This window comes from the organism of the source record quoted next, unplaced genomic scaffold (assembly GCF_019419815.1).
Source record: "Pyrus x bretschneideri cultivar Hongxiangsu unplaced genomic scaffold, Pyrus_bretschneideri_v1 Contig32, whole genome shotgun sequence".
In the NCBI taxonomy this organism is placed as follows: Eukaryota; Viridiplantae; Streptophyta; class Magnoliopsida; order Rosales; family Rosaceae; genus Pyrus; species Pyrus x bretschneideri.
Window position 1 is genome coordinate 1,129,776 of NW_025999635.1, and position 11,925 is coordinate 1,141,700.

Sequence of the window (11,925 nt, forward strand, 5' to 3'; positions counted from 1 at the left end):
TAAGTATTACATTTTTCTTCAAAATCTCGGTTGGGCAATAATCAACGTATCAACTGAATTCGTCCTTGCAAATCTAATCATATCATTTACCCCAAATATGAAATGTGGCGAATTTGTGGACATTTATGAGTTATGTACTTTATTACATATATTGTAGCCAATCCAAAAAATAAAAGTGCAAATAAAATAAGTGAGAACCCTTTTTCTTTCTAACTTTGACAAAAAAATAAAATAAAAAAGGCAAACAAACAGAGAACTAACAAGTGGAATGGAACCGTGGAATAAACTTAGCTCTAGAATTCTCCAACCAAAATCAAAGCAACCCAACTTCCTTTCTTCCCAAACGCAACAGATAATCAACAGCAGAAGAAGAAAGCGAGCTGCTAAAATTAGCAAACGCAGACCTCTCCAGCTTCTAGTTGTGTTAGTTTTTATAACCGTTTCACCTGAAAGTGAAGAGAGAGAGTCCTGCCGAAACTTAAAAGCACTTTTTGTAGAAGTTGTTTTGGTTGGCCAGCCATGTCAGCCCTGGTGCTCAAAATGACCACAGCAGCCTCCTCTATATACCCCAAAAAGCCCTACCAAATCCTCTTCAATTCCATCTCCTCTCCCTCCCCTCCCCCAAATCGTAAAATCCTCGTTGCAGCATTATCGCAAACACATAAATACTCCGGCTGCAGGATAATCCCCTGCGCACCATTCCTCCCTTTTCCCCAAAACCCGTCCCCCAGATTCCCTGAATGCTTCTCCGCCTCCTCTTCCTCCCGCAACCGCAGTGACGCTAGTGGGGTTTCCTCCGAAGATCGCGGAGAGTCCTCTGGTGGGTCCGGCTCTGAGTCCGGCCCCGGTGGTGGTGGTGGTGGTGCTCTTATGGCCGATATGGGTTCGGCGAATCATAAAGGCGCCGATTGGTACGACAGCCCATTGTACCCGAACCAAGACGAATTGCTTTCTCCTCTGCAACATCAACAACAAAAACAACAGCAGCTGCAATCCCAATCCTCCTCCAAATTCCTTACCTTGCCCACCATTCTAACACTCGGCCGCGTCGCCTCCGTGCCGGTTCTCGTTAGCAGTATGATTTCGATTGAATTTTTTATTTCGTTGCAAATTGCATTGACTGCAATTGTGTATCTGGCTGATTTTTGAATCTCCGGTGTGGGTTTTGTTTGTTCTTTGACTTTTGTGTCTCTGTTGGGAGATCCAATGCAATTCGAGTAATCATATTTTGGCAATGATGTTGATTTGTATGATGTATTTTGCTAACTTTTGAATTGCCCTTGTGGTTTTCTTTTGTTTTTTGATATTGATGTCTCTGTTGGGAGTGTCAATACAATTGACATCTGGGTTTTGTATGCATTCTCGGTTTCTGCAGATTTGGTTTTGGAAGCATAATGTCCTTGCATTTGATTAGGCTAACCTTGGTTTTTTCTTTCTTTCAATGTCGTAGCTTTCTATGTCGATAGTTGGTGGGGAACAACTGCCACAACTAGTATTTTCATTGCTGCAGCAATTACTGATTGGCTCGATGGGTATATTGCTCGGAAGGTTAACTTATTTTCTTTTCAATTGATTTTGGGAATTTCAATTCTTGAGGTTGTTCATCGGGGTCAAATTATTGACTTTGTAAGAGTTTATTTGGGTTTCAGATGAGATCAGGATCTGCATTTGGCGCATTTTTGGATCCGGTAGCTGATAAGGTATTGTTTTCCCCACCAAAGTTAAAATGAAACACTTCCATTGTCAGTTTCAGCTTATTGAAATAAAAGTACTGCTTTTGTTATTATAATTCTTCTCTAAAACTGTTCTAGGGTTCTAAATTGATTGTCATTCCTGCTGAATGCAGCTCATGGTTGCAGCGACACTGGTTTTATTGTGTTCTAGGCCTTTGGATGTTGCTATGTTTGGGCAAGTTCCATGGCTCTTTGTTGTTCCTTCAATTGCCATAATTGGTAGAGAGGTATTATATTGTTCTATTTGTCTCCTTTATTTTCTTAGTTATTAATTAATCGATTCAGGGCTTGCTTTCTTGTATGCCTTGTTTTGGTGGACCAATAAAATATTTCACTGGTGTCTTAGTAAGTCAAAATTAAATTTGATTGTATTTTTTGCCAGGAAGTTATGGTTAGTAGAAAAATGAAGTGTGCCTGTATTTAACATGAAAATATTTGGGCATGATCTTGAATGTAGAAAAAGTACAAAGGCATCTTCATAAAGATGTTGGGTGTGCGTTGGGCTGGGGAGGCGGGGGTGTTGTTTGTTCAGGATATCATGTACTTGGACAGTATGTTGAATTGTGGTTTGAAAATACATTGGCATATCATTTCATCCATGTTAGGTATAATGTGGGCTTTTACTCTTTTTTGTGCATTCGTGTGCATATTCTGCATGTGAGTTTCCAAGTTCTACTGTTTCAGGTTCATAAAACAAATCTTTTTAACCTATATTCTGCTCCAACTAGTAATTATCTTATCGGCTATTCTCTCTTCCCCCACCCAACTTTTTCATTGATCAATTATTTGCATCCTGTAGTTTTATGGATTCCTCATGTTAATAACACTGTCTCACTAATTGCTTCTGCGTCTTACTTTTAGATAACCATGTCTGCAGTTAGAGAATGGGCTGCTTCTCAGAACGCTAAACTTTTAGAGGTTTGTTTTCCTTCCCCATGCGACCTCTGAACAACTGCCTTCTCATTTCAGAACTCATAGAAGATGTTAGCTGTAACTCAGATCGTAAATTAAGTTTTCGTTCAAATGATAAATATTCTCAGGCTGTAGCTGTAAATAACTTGGGAAAGTGGAAAACAGCCACACAGATGATAGCACTAACTATCCTCTTGGCAACCCGAGACAACAGGTACATCGTCTGGTTTTCTTGAATTTTGGGCTATTCTTTTTAGGTCAATACAGATGAAATAGTTTATTAGTTTAGTTTCTGACGCCATTTTCATCCATCTGTCATCCAACTTGTGCAGCCTTGGAAGACCAGAGGTTCTAGTAGCTTCTGGTGTTGTTTTGCTTTATGTTTCAGCAGGCCTTGCTGTATGGTCTTTGGTTGTGTATATGAGCAAGATATGGAAGGTACTGCTGAGGTAGTGTGTGCGCCACTCCTCTATGTTCACTGATACACATACTTCTCGATCGAGCAACCATTTCAAATGCGAAGAGGTACTTGTCAGTGCTCTCTGTACATGAACCCAGTAATGATCAATCTTGCACAGCGTTCCGCTGATAGTCAATGGAGGGGACAACACATTATTGCTAGAGATCTTGAAGCATTTAAGTAAATTTTGCTTTAATATTTTGGGGTGGGTAGTATCATTTTGTTTAATCGCTGCCCTCGACGACTTTATATTCTCACAGATGTCATGTCAGGTTGATCTAATTTTTTGGAGTAATACCTGGATAGAGATGTTGAAACAAAATTTCTTCATTGCGTATCATATTTAAGGCGGTTATTCAATATTTTTATCTGTTCACTGATTCGGGAAGATTCTGGTTCTTTGAAGCGAGGTTAGGATGGATCATGTTGCGTTAATAAGTTGCTTCTGCAGTTTGGTGTTGGAGATGATTTATGTGCTTGTTGATTTCAGAAAGTGTAAACAAAAAGTATCTACGGTTAAATAAAGCAGCTTTCTAAATTCCCTTGGCTATTCCAACTGCTTATGGCTTTTACTTTCAAGCAGAACATTTTTTAGATTTCTGCAGGATCTCATAAGATTGATTAGTTTTCCTTGTAAGGTTGTGCCAGGAAAAAGGAACTGTTTGTACGTTATGTGGAGGAGTCGTTCCTTACGGCAAAATTATAGCTTGAAACGAGTGCATTAACTTTTCTGTGAGGAATGACTTCTTACGTATAGATATGGTTATTTTCGACAACTTCGTCAGAATTTTGTCAAAATGAGTTATGTTGGAAGGATCATTGCTACAATTGGGTTAAAGTTAAAGGATCATTGCTCCAATTGGATTAAAGTGAGGGATCATTTCTCCAGTTGGATTAAAGTTAAGGGACCATTGATACAATTTTTCTTACATATTTGCCTCTTGATTCAGCCTCTTTTACATGGGCACGTGACTCATTTTAACGGAAGTTCTAATAGAGTTGACGAAAATAATCATAGCTGCACGTTTTAAGAAGTTGAGGGACCATTGATAATGGACTTTTAGTTGAGAGATCATTGCTCCAATTGAGTTAAGGTTGAGGGTCCATGACAACAATTTACTCAAAATCTAAGTGCTTCATGTAAAATCTCTTAAAAGTGCTTCATGAAAAAATATTTGACAAGTGCTTCTCCAGAAAGCACTTTTATGATTGACAGAAAGACTGAGAAAGTCAAGAAAACCAAGTCCCTAACAATTTGGTTATCACATAAAATTATTCTTAAAAGGAAAGCTGCAAGTACCAATTCAGCTAACTTATTACACAAGAAATGAAGATTCGCTTGAATAATTACACCCCCAGTTTTTGGGAATTATGATTTGGTTCTCCAGGTTCTCCGAACCACCATCAGTACTTTGCAACGCATACGAGCGAAACTTGGAACATCTGCATCGATTCCTAACTTTGCTATGCTGATTTCATTTCTGAGCCTGCAAAACCAATGAACTAAGAAATTAGCATTTGAAAACGACGAGAATTGCCTTCCTAACATGCTGCAACAAGAAAATTACCAAAAACCGTCTCTTGTAACTTTCGACAAGCTCTTTGGGATCACGCCGCGTCTGTTTGTAAGCTACATTTTTGTCCATCTCCTACAAGAGCGATATACATATATATTCATACGAGTAACCTTTTCGATCAAATTTTGAATCCAACTTTATAATCTGAATTATGAAATACATAAACTCGTGTTTTAAACTTGGAATCGTTGTGTACCTCAATCCATGCTGCCAGTTTAGGTCTGCCTGCAGTGATGTCATACTTCTTCACGTCCAATAAGAGAGGCCGAAATCTTTCAAGGAATGGAGCATAAGCTATATCCACCTGAAAGTAAGAGCAAACTTAAAAAAACTTCAACTGTTGCCCAAAACTTCATATGAATTTTGTACGCGAGGATGGAGACTGTCCTGTAACGCTCAAGGAAAATGAAACTTAAACACTAATTGACAGAAAACAGATATAGCTGCGATATTACCAGACTGAACTTGCCAAGAAAGAAGGGTCCATCTTCGAATTTGGAAAGAGCAGTTTCGATATAGTCAAATGAAGCACCTGCTTCAACACACGACTATGGTTAATAGGAGCCCAGTTTCAACTTAAATCAAATAAAATCGAAAGAAGCAAGTGGTCGTCTCACCAGCTGCCTTGATTTCATCTTCTTTAATTGACGAAAACACAGATTTATTGAAGGTGTCTGTGTAGGACAGCAACTCTTCTGCAAACTCTTTCTTTGCTTGATCCTATATTTGCAGAGTATAAGGTTTTGTATAACATAGAGCAGTCAATATTCAGTAACCAAGTATTCTTGAAATCTTACGTCAGGGAACAGTGAAGGCCCTTCAAAGTGACTGTCAATGTATCTAATCAAATCAAGACTCTCTCCTTTCACTTCGTTATTGTGTTCAAGTGAAGGCACCTGCGTTCAAATTTCACATCAGACACGCCTTGTAGAGAAAATGCAATGGGAAATTAAGCATACGAATGACACAGAAATTTTGTGCAGACATAATGGCTGGAAACATCCCATTGGCTCCTTTTTCCATATAATTAACCAGTGCGGTTTCTGTGAACTCCACAACAGGGCAGTATTTTAGATGCCTTATGATACGGGAGCATTTCGTTGTAATGCAGCACAAAACAAATGAAAACAGCCTTGTAAGCTTGTAGCATATGCTCTAGTTTCAAAATTTCACCTTGTTAGCAGGGTAGACTTTCTCCTTGTACCAAGCAGGCCTGTCTTGCAGATCAATAGGAACCAACTGTATCTTTTCCTCCAATCCCTGTTCATAAGAATCATCAATGATTAAAAGGTTTGATCTTGGCGGTGAGAACAAAAACAGCCAAAGTACCAGCGTACTCAACACAGTAGCAAACATCCACAAACCAGCAAGCATTAAGAGTTGCCCGCAGAATCAATATCCAATTTGGTAGCTCCGAAAAAAGTATGCCAAGGAAACAGATTAAGTTTTCCCTTTTGTTTCTACTGGAACTTCAGATACAAGAATCCGATTCAGAAGTCCCGGGCCTTCTACTCTAAAAGCTTCACTTGAGCAGTTCTATTCATTTTTTGCAAAGCCAAACGACACGGATGAAATACTCTCAAAGTTCTTTTGTTCTCCTTAAGTATTTTTGCAGCCATTCTAATCAACTCAATAAAACCAAACAATGAAATGTTCTTGAAACAACCTTACAATTCCGGGCAATCCACGCACGCTGCGCATACGGGCACTGGTAAGATATATACAACCTTCAACAATCCAAAAACCCAACATTTTCCAACGGTCAGATTCAAACTAAATGCAATTAAGTACTGAAAACCTAGTAATCTACACCAACCTTGTATTTCCATCGAAGATTGGAGGTGGGTCCGATGTAGAAGTAAGAGCTGGTGGAAGAACCTCTTGCCCGCTTCCCACATAAGAACAAGAAAACCAAAAACAAATACGCAAAACAAGATTGCTCACTAATTTATGAAGTAAAAGATGGAGACTTTTACAATTCTAGCAACTGGGTTCTTAAAAACAGAGAAGAAAGGTAAGAACTTTAGTTTGAACTGCACGAAATTTCCCATCTACTGTAACATACCCAGTCGCCATAGTTGCAGAGACTGAAGCTCTGGTTTTCTTTCCAGGGGAAGCTCGAAGACGAAGCTTGGGTGGAGACAATACGGCGGCGTTTGGAAATCTGGCTGTCACTGATATCTTGGAGAGAGAATCTGAGATGCGCGGCCAAGATTTCGGAGATGGTGATGGTGAAAAAGCAGCAGTGCTTCTCAATCTCACTTTCAAAGTCGCCATTTTGCGGTTTGAGTTGGTTTTGATTGGTTGTTACGTATTTATGTTCTCAACGGATTTTACAGAAATTTTCCGGGAAAAAATAAATAAAAATTAGGGGTATGATGTCCACACACTCTATTTTATTTCTTACATATTTTTTTAATTTTCAGCCGTCGGATCGGATGAATTGAAAAGATCAACACACTTAAATTATCAATGGTGTGTGAGAAGTAAAATATGATGTGTGGATAGCATATCTCAAAAATTATTATTTGAGAAAACTAAAGGCCAAAAGGAGAAAGAGTCTGCATTTTAGATTAAGATATAAAATATCCAATGATTTTTGGATTTGAGCCATTGGTTAAAACAAAAGCCTAAAAAGTTATACAAATGATATGCTATTTTAAATTAATCTTTTAATATTCCAAAAATATAGCTACGTGTTATTTCTATTGGGCTTTTTAATTGTTAAATATAAATGACTAGAATTTACAGAGATACAATGGTTGAAATGAAAGAAACAAAATCTGAAAGCTGAAAACAAAATTGTGAAAATAAGTCAAAATTTGAGAAGCGATATAAGAAATTCATGTTTCAAGCCGAAAAAAAACCTTATGTTTTCACGTCATGTAATTTAAAATACATTACTTGATATAGAGTCCGGGTGCAAGTTGAATTGGAGATTTCGATGGACATAATGCTTCCAATTTTATATTTTCAAGGCAAACATATATAATTCATGCAAATTGAAATTGTAGCTCTCAAAAGAAAAAAAATTAACAATAATCATGTCATGTTCCAATGGCTAGGAACTTTCTGCAGAAATTTTCTGAGACTCTCAAGTTCTCTAGCTACTCTCTTTCCATTTATACTGAAATTTCATGTGGCATTAAATGTATAAATTAAAAATTTTAAAAAATTTTAAAAATCCATAAAGCACAGCCATACTATACATCAGAAGAAGAGAGAAGAAAAAGGGGAAAAAATGGAAAAAAAGACCCAAAAATCTGCCTTGAACTCCCTTCTTTGTATAGAAAACAAAAGCTTTTGTTTGTTTCTTAGTACAAGTGAAGAAAACCAGGGGGTTTTTGAGTGAGATAGATCCATTTGAACCTCCTAAATCTAGGTGCCGGTGGCAGGGACACCACCACCTGCCTTAACGGAAAGCAGAGGCCCGTGCCCGTAGCTATGACTGACCAGATGCGAATCTAGGAACAGAACTACCACTGTGATGTCGTCGTGAAAATGTCTCCTCACGCCTCGGTCTATCTTTTTTAAGTCCGAATATCGCATTTCTCTCTTCTTTGCTGCTTCATGAAGCGCGGCTTTCACAAGTTTCCTTGCAATACCCTGCACAAATACAGGAAAACATTATAGCAGGTGGAATAGCAGCTTCAACAAAAGACAATTTCGATCTGAGATACTGAGATACTGAGATACTGAGCTTATGATATCGTACGCGCAAAATAAGACTGATCGCCCGAGAGCCAGAAGATAGTTGAGTAAATACTAAAGAAAGCCAAAACTTGTCAGAGGAACCATACATTACGCGGATAGCTCTGGACAATGTCAACTGCGTCCTGATTGCTTAACTGCTCCCATAGGCCGTCTGATGCAAATATGAGAAACTGATCCTCAGGGTAGAGTTTTTGGACTAGGATAGTTGGCTCAGCTTTAAGGATCGGCTTGTTGAAGGGTTGTGATAATCTGAACTTTGCCAATAGAGGTTCTTTGTTAAATTCTTGCCTCTTCAGGTAGGCATCGCCGATGGATCTTGAAACCTGCAAGACAAGCAAACATCTCTAACATGAGTGCTGCTCTACTGTGCACGCCATGCCATCTTTGTGAAGAGGACAGGCAAATTTGGTCACGAGCGTAGAAGATTTCAATGAATGAGAATTACCAAAACTTCAAAGCAAAAATTATGCCAACCTAACCAGAGGTTTCATAGTTTATCTTAAACAAACTCTGTTCTAATTTAATTAATCCGTTATGATAGGGGAAGACAGGCCTGACCCAAGGGCTTCATAACATATACTTTCACCAAAAGACTAATAAATATTAATGTCCAAAAGATCTCAAATCATTTGTTAAAATGCACCAGAGCATTCCTCCAGCAAATTTGCAAAATTGTTCGAAGCTCCGGGTTCAAAAATAAAAGTCAATACACATAAACCTCAATTGTTTAGTTCCAAATCCATTCCAATAATGGCACCACGCCCTAGTCAGGAAATATAATAAATGAAAACATTGCGAAAACTAAAGGACTTACAGACGAAAATACTCAGCCACACACAAGTCAAAGGGGAAAACGATCACTATATATGTATGCGTACCCTGGTAACAGAAAATGAATTGGAAAACATTACACGAAATTAAGAACAGATAAGAAAATTAATCACCTGTATCAAACCCTTCACGCGCCACACCTTGTGCTTTAACATCACAATCTGTGGATCATTGGGATGCAACGAGTGCAACTCCTCTCTCACAGATTCATGACTTGCATTGTGCTCAATCGATAACTGAACTGCTTTTACCTGCTTAACGGTATTTTCCAGTCTGCCTAGCACCACACGAGAATCCCCCGCATTTGCTATGTATAGCAGCCCACTACATACTATGCCTACTAAACAACATGCACCAACAGAAGCAAGCAGTGGCTTGATTGCCCACTGCTTCTTTACTAGAGAGAGGAACTCCTCTTCGGTCGCCAAAAATGCTTTGGTGATAACATCGGCTGACATTCCTTGATTCTCTGATGTGAACTCTGCACCACGGAAAGCTGTCAAGTCAGTAAATATATGCATTAGCTATCTAAGTAGTGGAAGCGAAACCTGCATAAATAAGATATCTGTTATACCATAAAAACTGATAACAATAGGGACAATTACGTGACCAGAACCTCAGTAGTTCGTAAATTTTCATAATTAGTATTATGACATATAATTCGTGATCGAGGAGGTCGTTGTTAATGAAAGAAAATTCAAGAAATCCAGTCCAAACCACGTGTTTTACACCTCACTCTGGAACCTCAAAATTGCCATAATAATAACGAAATTCTTACCCCACTGATCCCGATTCTGACTCAAACATCATCAGTCGAGCATTGCAAAATGAATAAACTGTCACTACAAAGATAATCCCAGACAATAAGGCTCCCACCCGAGCATTGAAATAGCTCTTGATGATCGCATGTGTAGCAAGCATGCAAGACAGATCACACCAAAACGACTATACCTTGTTTAATACTACCTTCTCAGGTTTTTTTTTTAATAATAGGAGCATTAGTTCAGTTATCACAATTACCAAACTCCTCAATCGGTCTAAAAAAGATGAATTTAGGAGGAAGAATAACGCACTCTTGATATTGTTGAACAGGTGTTCATTTAAAAACCGGGCTGTTTCTGGACCTCCGTGTCCATCATAAATTCCAACAAATGTTCCATGAGGACCTGATTCGAGGGAGCTCAATGGCCCCGATTCCAGTTGGCTATGGTCTTCCAACAAATTGTTTGCTTGAATTACTGCCATCGAGAAATCTCCATTAACATGATGCCCTGAATCTTTATGCCACAACAAACCATCAATTCGACCACTCACGTCCCCCCTATTAGAATTTTCACCCTCGAAAGATGGTTTCCAGCAAGGTGACACAAGTTTCAGAAAAGTAGTTGATACCATCCCTCACATATTCTCAACCAAATGACACCGGAATTAAATTATTCAACGAGTCATCGTTGTGAACATGAGCTAATCCTCGCGCCGCCTCTAGCTTCCCTACAATTACAAAATCCAAGAGGTGTAAATCATCGAACTATGATCGGTATGTGAATAACCTGCATATAAATTTACGAGTAAACATTAAATTGCAAACAGAACCAAAGTCAAATTGAAAGGTGTGCAAAACAAGATAATATGAGTTTAGGAAGATAATTAACTTCCAGGTAATTATTGAAAAGGGGCACAAATAAATAAAATGGGCATGTCCAGAAACAGCACAATATTCCCAGATAATTAAAATGCAAAATAAAAACTAATAGGTATTTCAGAAAAGACACGAACTTTGTCATGAAAAAACATCAAAACCATAAATTCAATTGTCCAACATATACTTAAGACCAAACAAACATCTGGGGTACGAAAACACAACATTGAATCATAACTCAAACAACAAAAGTTCATGTCTTTAAGAATTCAAAAACAAAAACTCCATACCTTGTATTCGATATGTTGGAGCCTTGGAGGGGGATTCTTCTGGCCTTTGTCTATGACGATTCAACTACCATCCGAGAGCTCAGAAGAACATTTTTATTCGGATTAGACTGAGAACCAATGAAGCAGATTTGGAATGTTCTGACAGAAAAAAAAGGTTGTCAGAAACGTGGAAAGGGTTAGATCGAAGGAATGAAGAGAGAGAAATAGAGGTAGAGAGATAAAGCAGAGAGGGGAGAGAAAGAGAGAGAGGGAGCAGTAAATTGGTTCTCTTTATTATTTAACAACAAAAAAAAGGGTTATAATCTTATTGTTTCTTGCAGGGAAAGAGAAGATCAAGCATGGAGAAAGAAGAATACAAAGTTACAAACCCCTCGCCCTCGGTTTGAAAAAACCATGATAAGGCAGAGAGCTGAGGCCTTTCGGGTTGGATTTTCAGTTTTGGTATTCTAATTTATGGGCTGGGGTTTTGACTTTGACCTCCAACAAACCACCATTTTAGGCAGCTTTTGCTCATCTTCCCGTCCCCAACCTTTATTTAGTAACAACTCCCTTCTAATAAGTTGTTCTAAAGAATAATCATTCCCACTTTGCCAATTATATTGTGTTGCCTTTGGGAATTTCTTGGGAATATAGTTGTCAACTTGTTGCCACTATCTATTACCAAATAATTTGTATCATGTTGCATAAATCATAATAAAAAAACATATTTTATTATCTGAATTTAAGTTTCATCACATTTGTTACAACAATGTTATATGCATCTAAACTT

At 38.2% G+C, this 11,925-nt stretch overlaps 3 protein-coding genes across 6 annotated transcripts; 1 reads left to right on the forward strand and 2 right to left on the reverse strand.

Annotated features, from left to right (window-relative positions):
- The first annotated feature begins 519 nt into the window (after positions 1-519).
- On the forward strand, positions 520-3,467 carry LOC103948333 (CDP-diacylglycerol--glycerol-3-phosphate 3-phosphatidyltransferase 1, chloroplastic). The gene is made up of 7 exons (XM_009359343.3): positions 520-1,075; positions 1,451-1,548; positions 1,650-1,700; positions 1,847-1,960; positions 2,595-2,651; positions 2,774-2,859; positions 2,978-3,467. The coding sequence occupies exons 1-7, from the start codon at positions 520-522 to the stop codon at positions 3,096-3,098; spliced, it is 1,083 nt and encodes a 360-aa protein (XP_009357618.3). The 3' UTR covers positions 3,099-3,467.
- Positions 3,468-4,335: 868 nt separating this feature from the next.
- LOC125480152 (protein IN2-1 homolog B-like) lies at positions 4,336-6,986 on the reverse strand. The gene is made up of 10 exons (XM_048590560.1): positions 6,748-6,986; positions 6,499-6,570; positions 6,349-6,409; positions 5,856-5,942; positions 5,480-5,578; positions 5,300-5,402; positions 5,138-5,214; positions 4,879-4,986; positions 4,674-4,754; positions 4,336-4,592 (listed from the first exon to the last, which is right to left on the reverse strand). The coding sequence occupies exons 1-10, from the start codon at positions 6,957-6,959 to the stop codon at positions 4,581-4,583; spliced, it is 912 nt and encodes a 303-aa protein (XP_048446517.1). The 5' UTR covers positions 6,960-6,986; the 3' UTR covers positions 4,336-4,580.
- Positions 6,987-7,827: 841 nt separating this feature from the next.
- LOC103948331 (probable protein phosphatase 2C 38) lies at positions 7,828-11,684 on the reverse strand. Of its 4 annotated transcripts, none has more exons than XM_048590554.1 (5): positions 11,157-11,681; positions 10,301-10,777; positions 9,341-9,723; positions 8,483-8,719; positions 7,828-8,288 (listed from the first exon to the last, which is right to left on the reverse strand). In XM_048590554.1, exons 2-5 carry the CDS (start codon positions 10,620-10,622, stop codon positions 8,061-8,063), a joined length of 1,170 nt encoding a protein of 389 aa, XP_048446511.1. In that variant the 5' UTR covers positions 10,623-10,777; positions 11,157-11,681; the 3' UTR covers positions 7,828-8,060. The 4 variants fall into 4 exon arrangements, 3 of the variants coding, with proteins under 3 accessions (XP_048446511.1, XP_048446512.1, XP_048446514.1); XM_048590555.1 differs by having other exon boundaries at positions 10,301-10,718; positions 11,157-11,680; XM_048590557.1 differs by having other exon boundaries at positions 9,341-9,708; positions 11,157-11,679.
- Between the last annotated feature and the right edge of the window lie 241 nt (positions 11,685-11,925).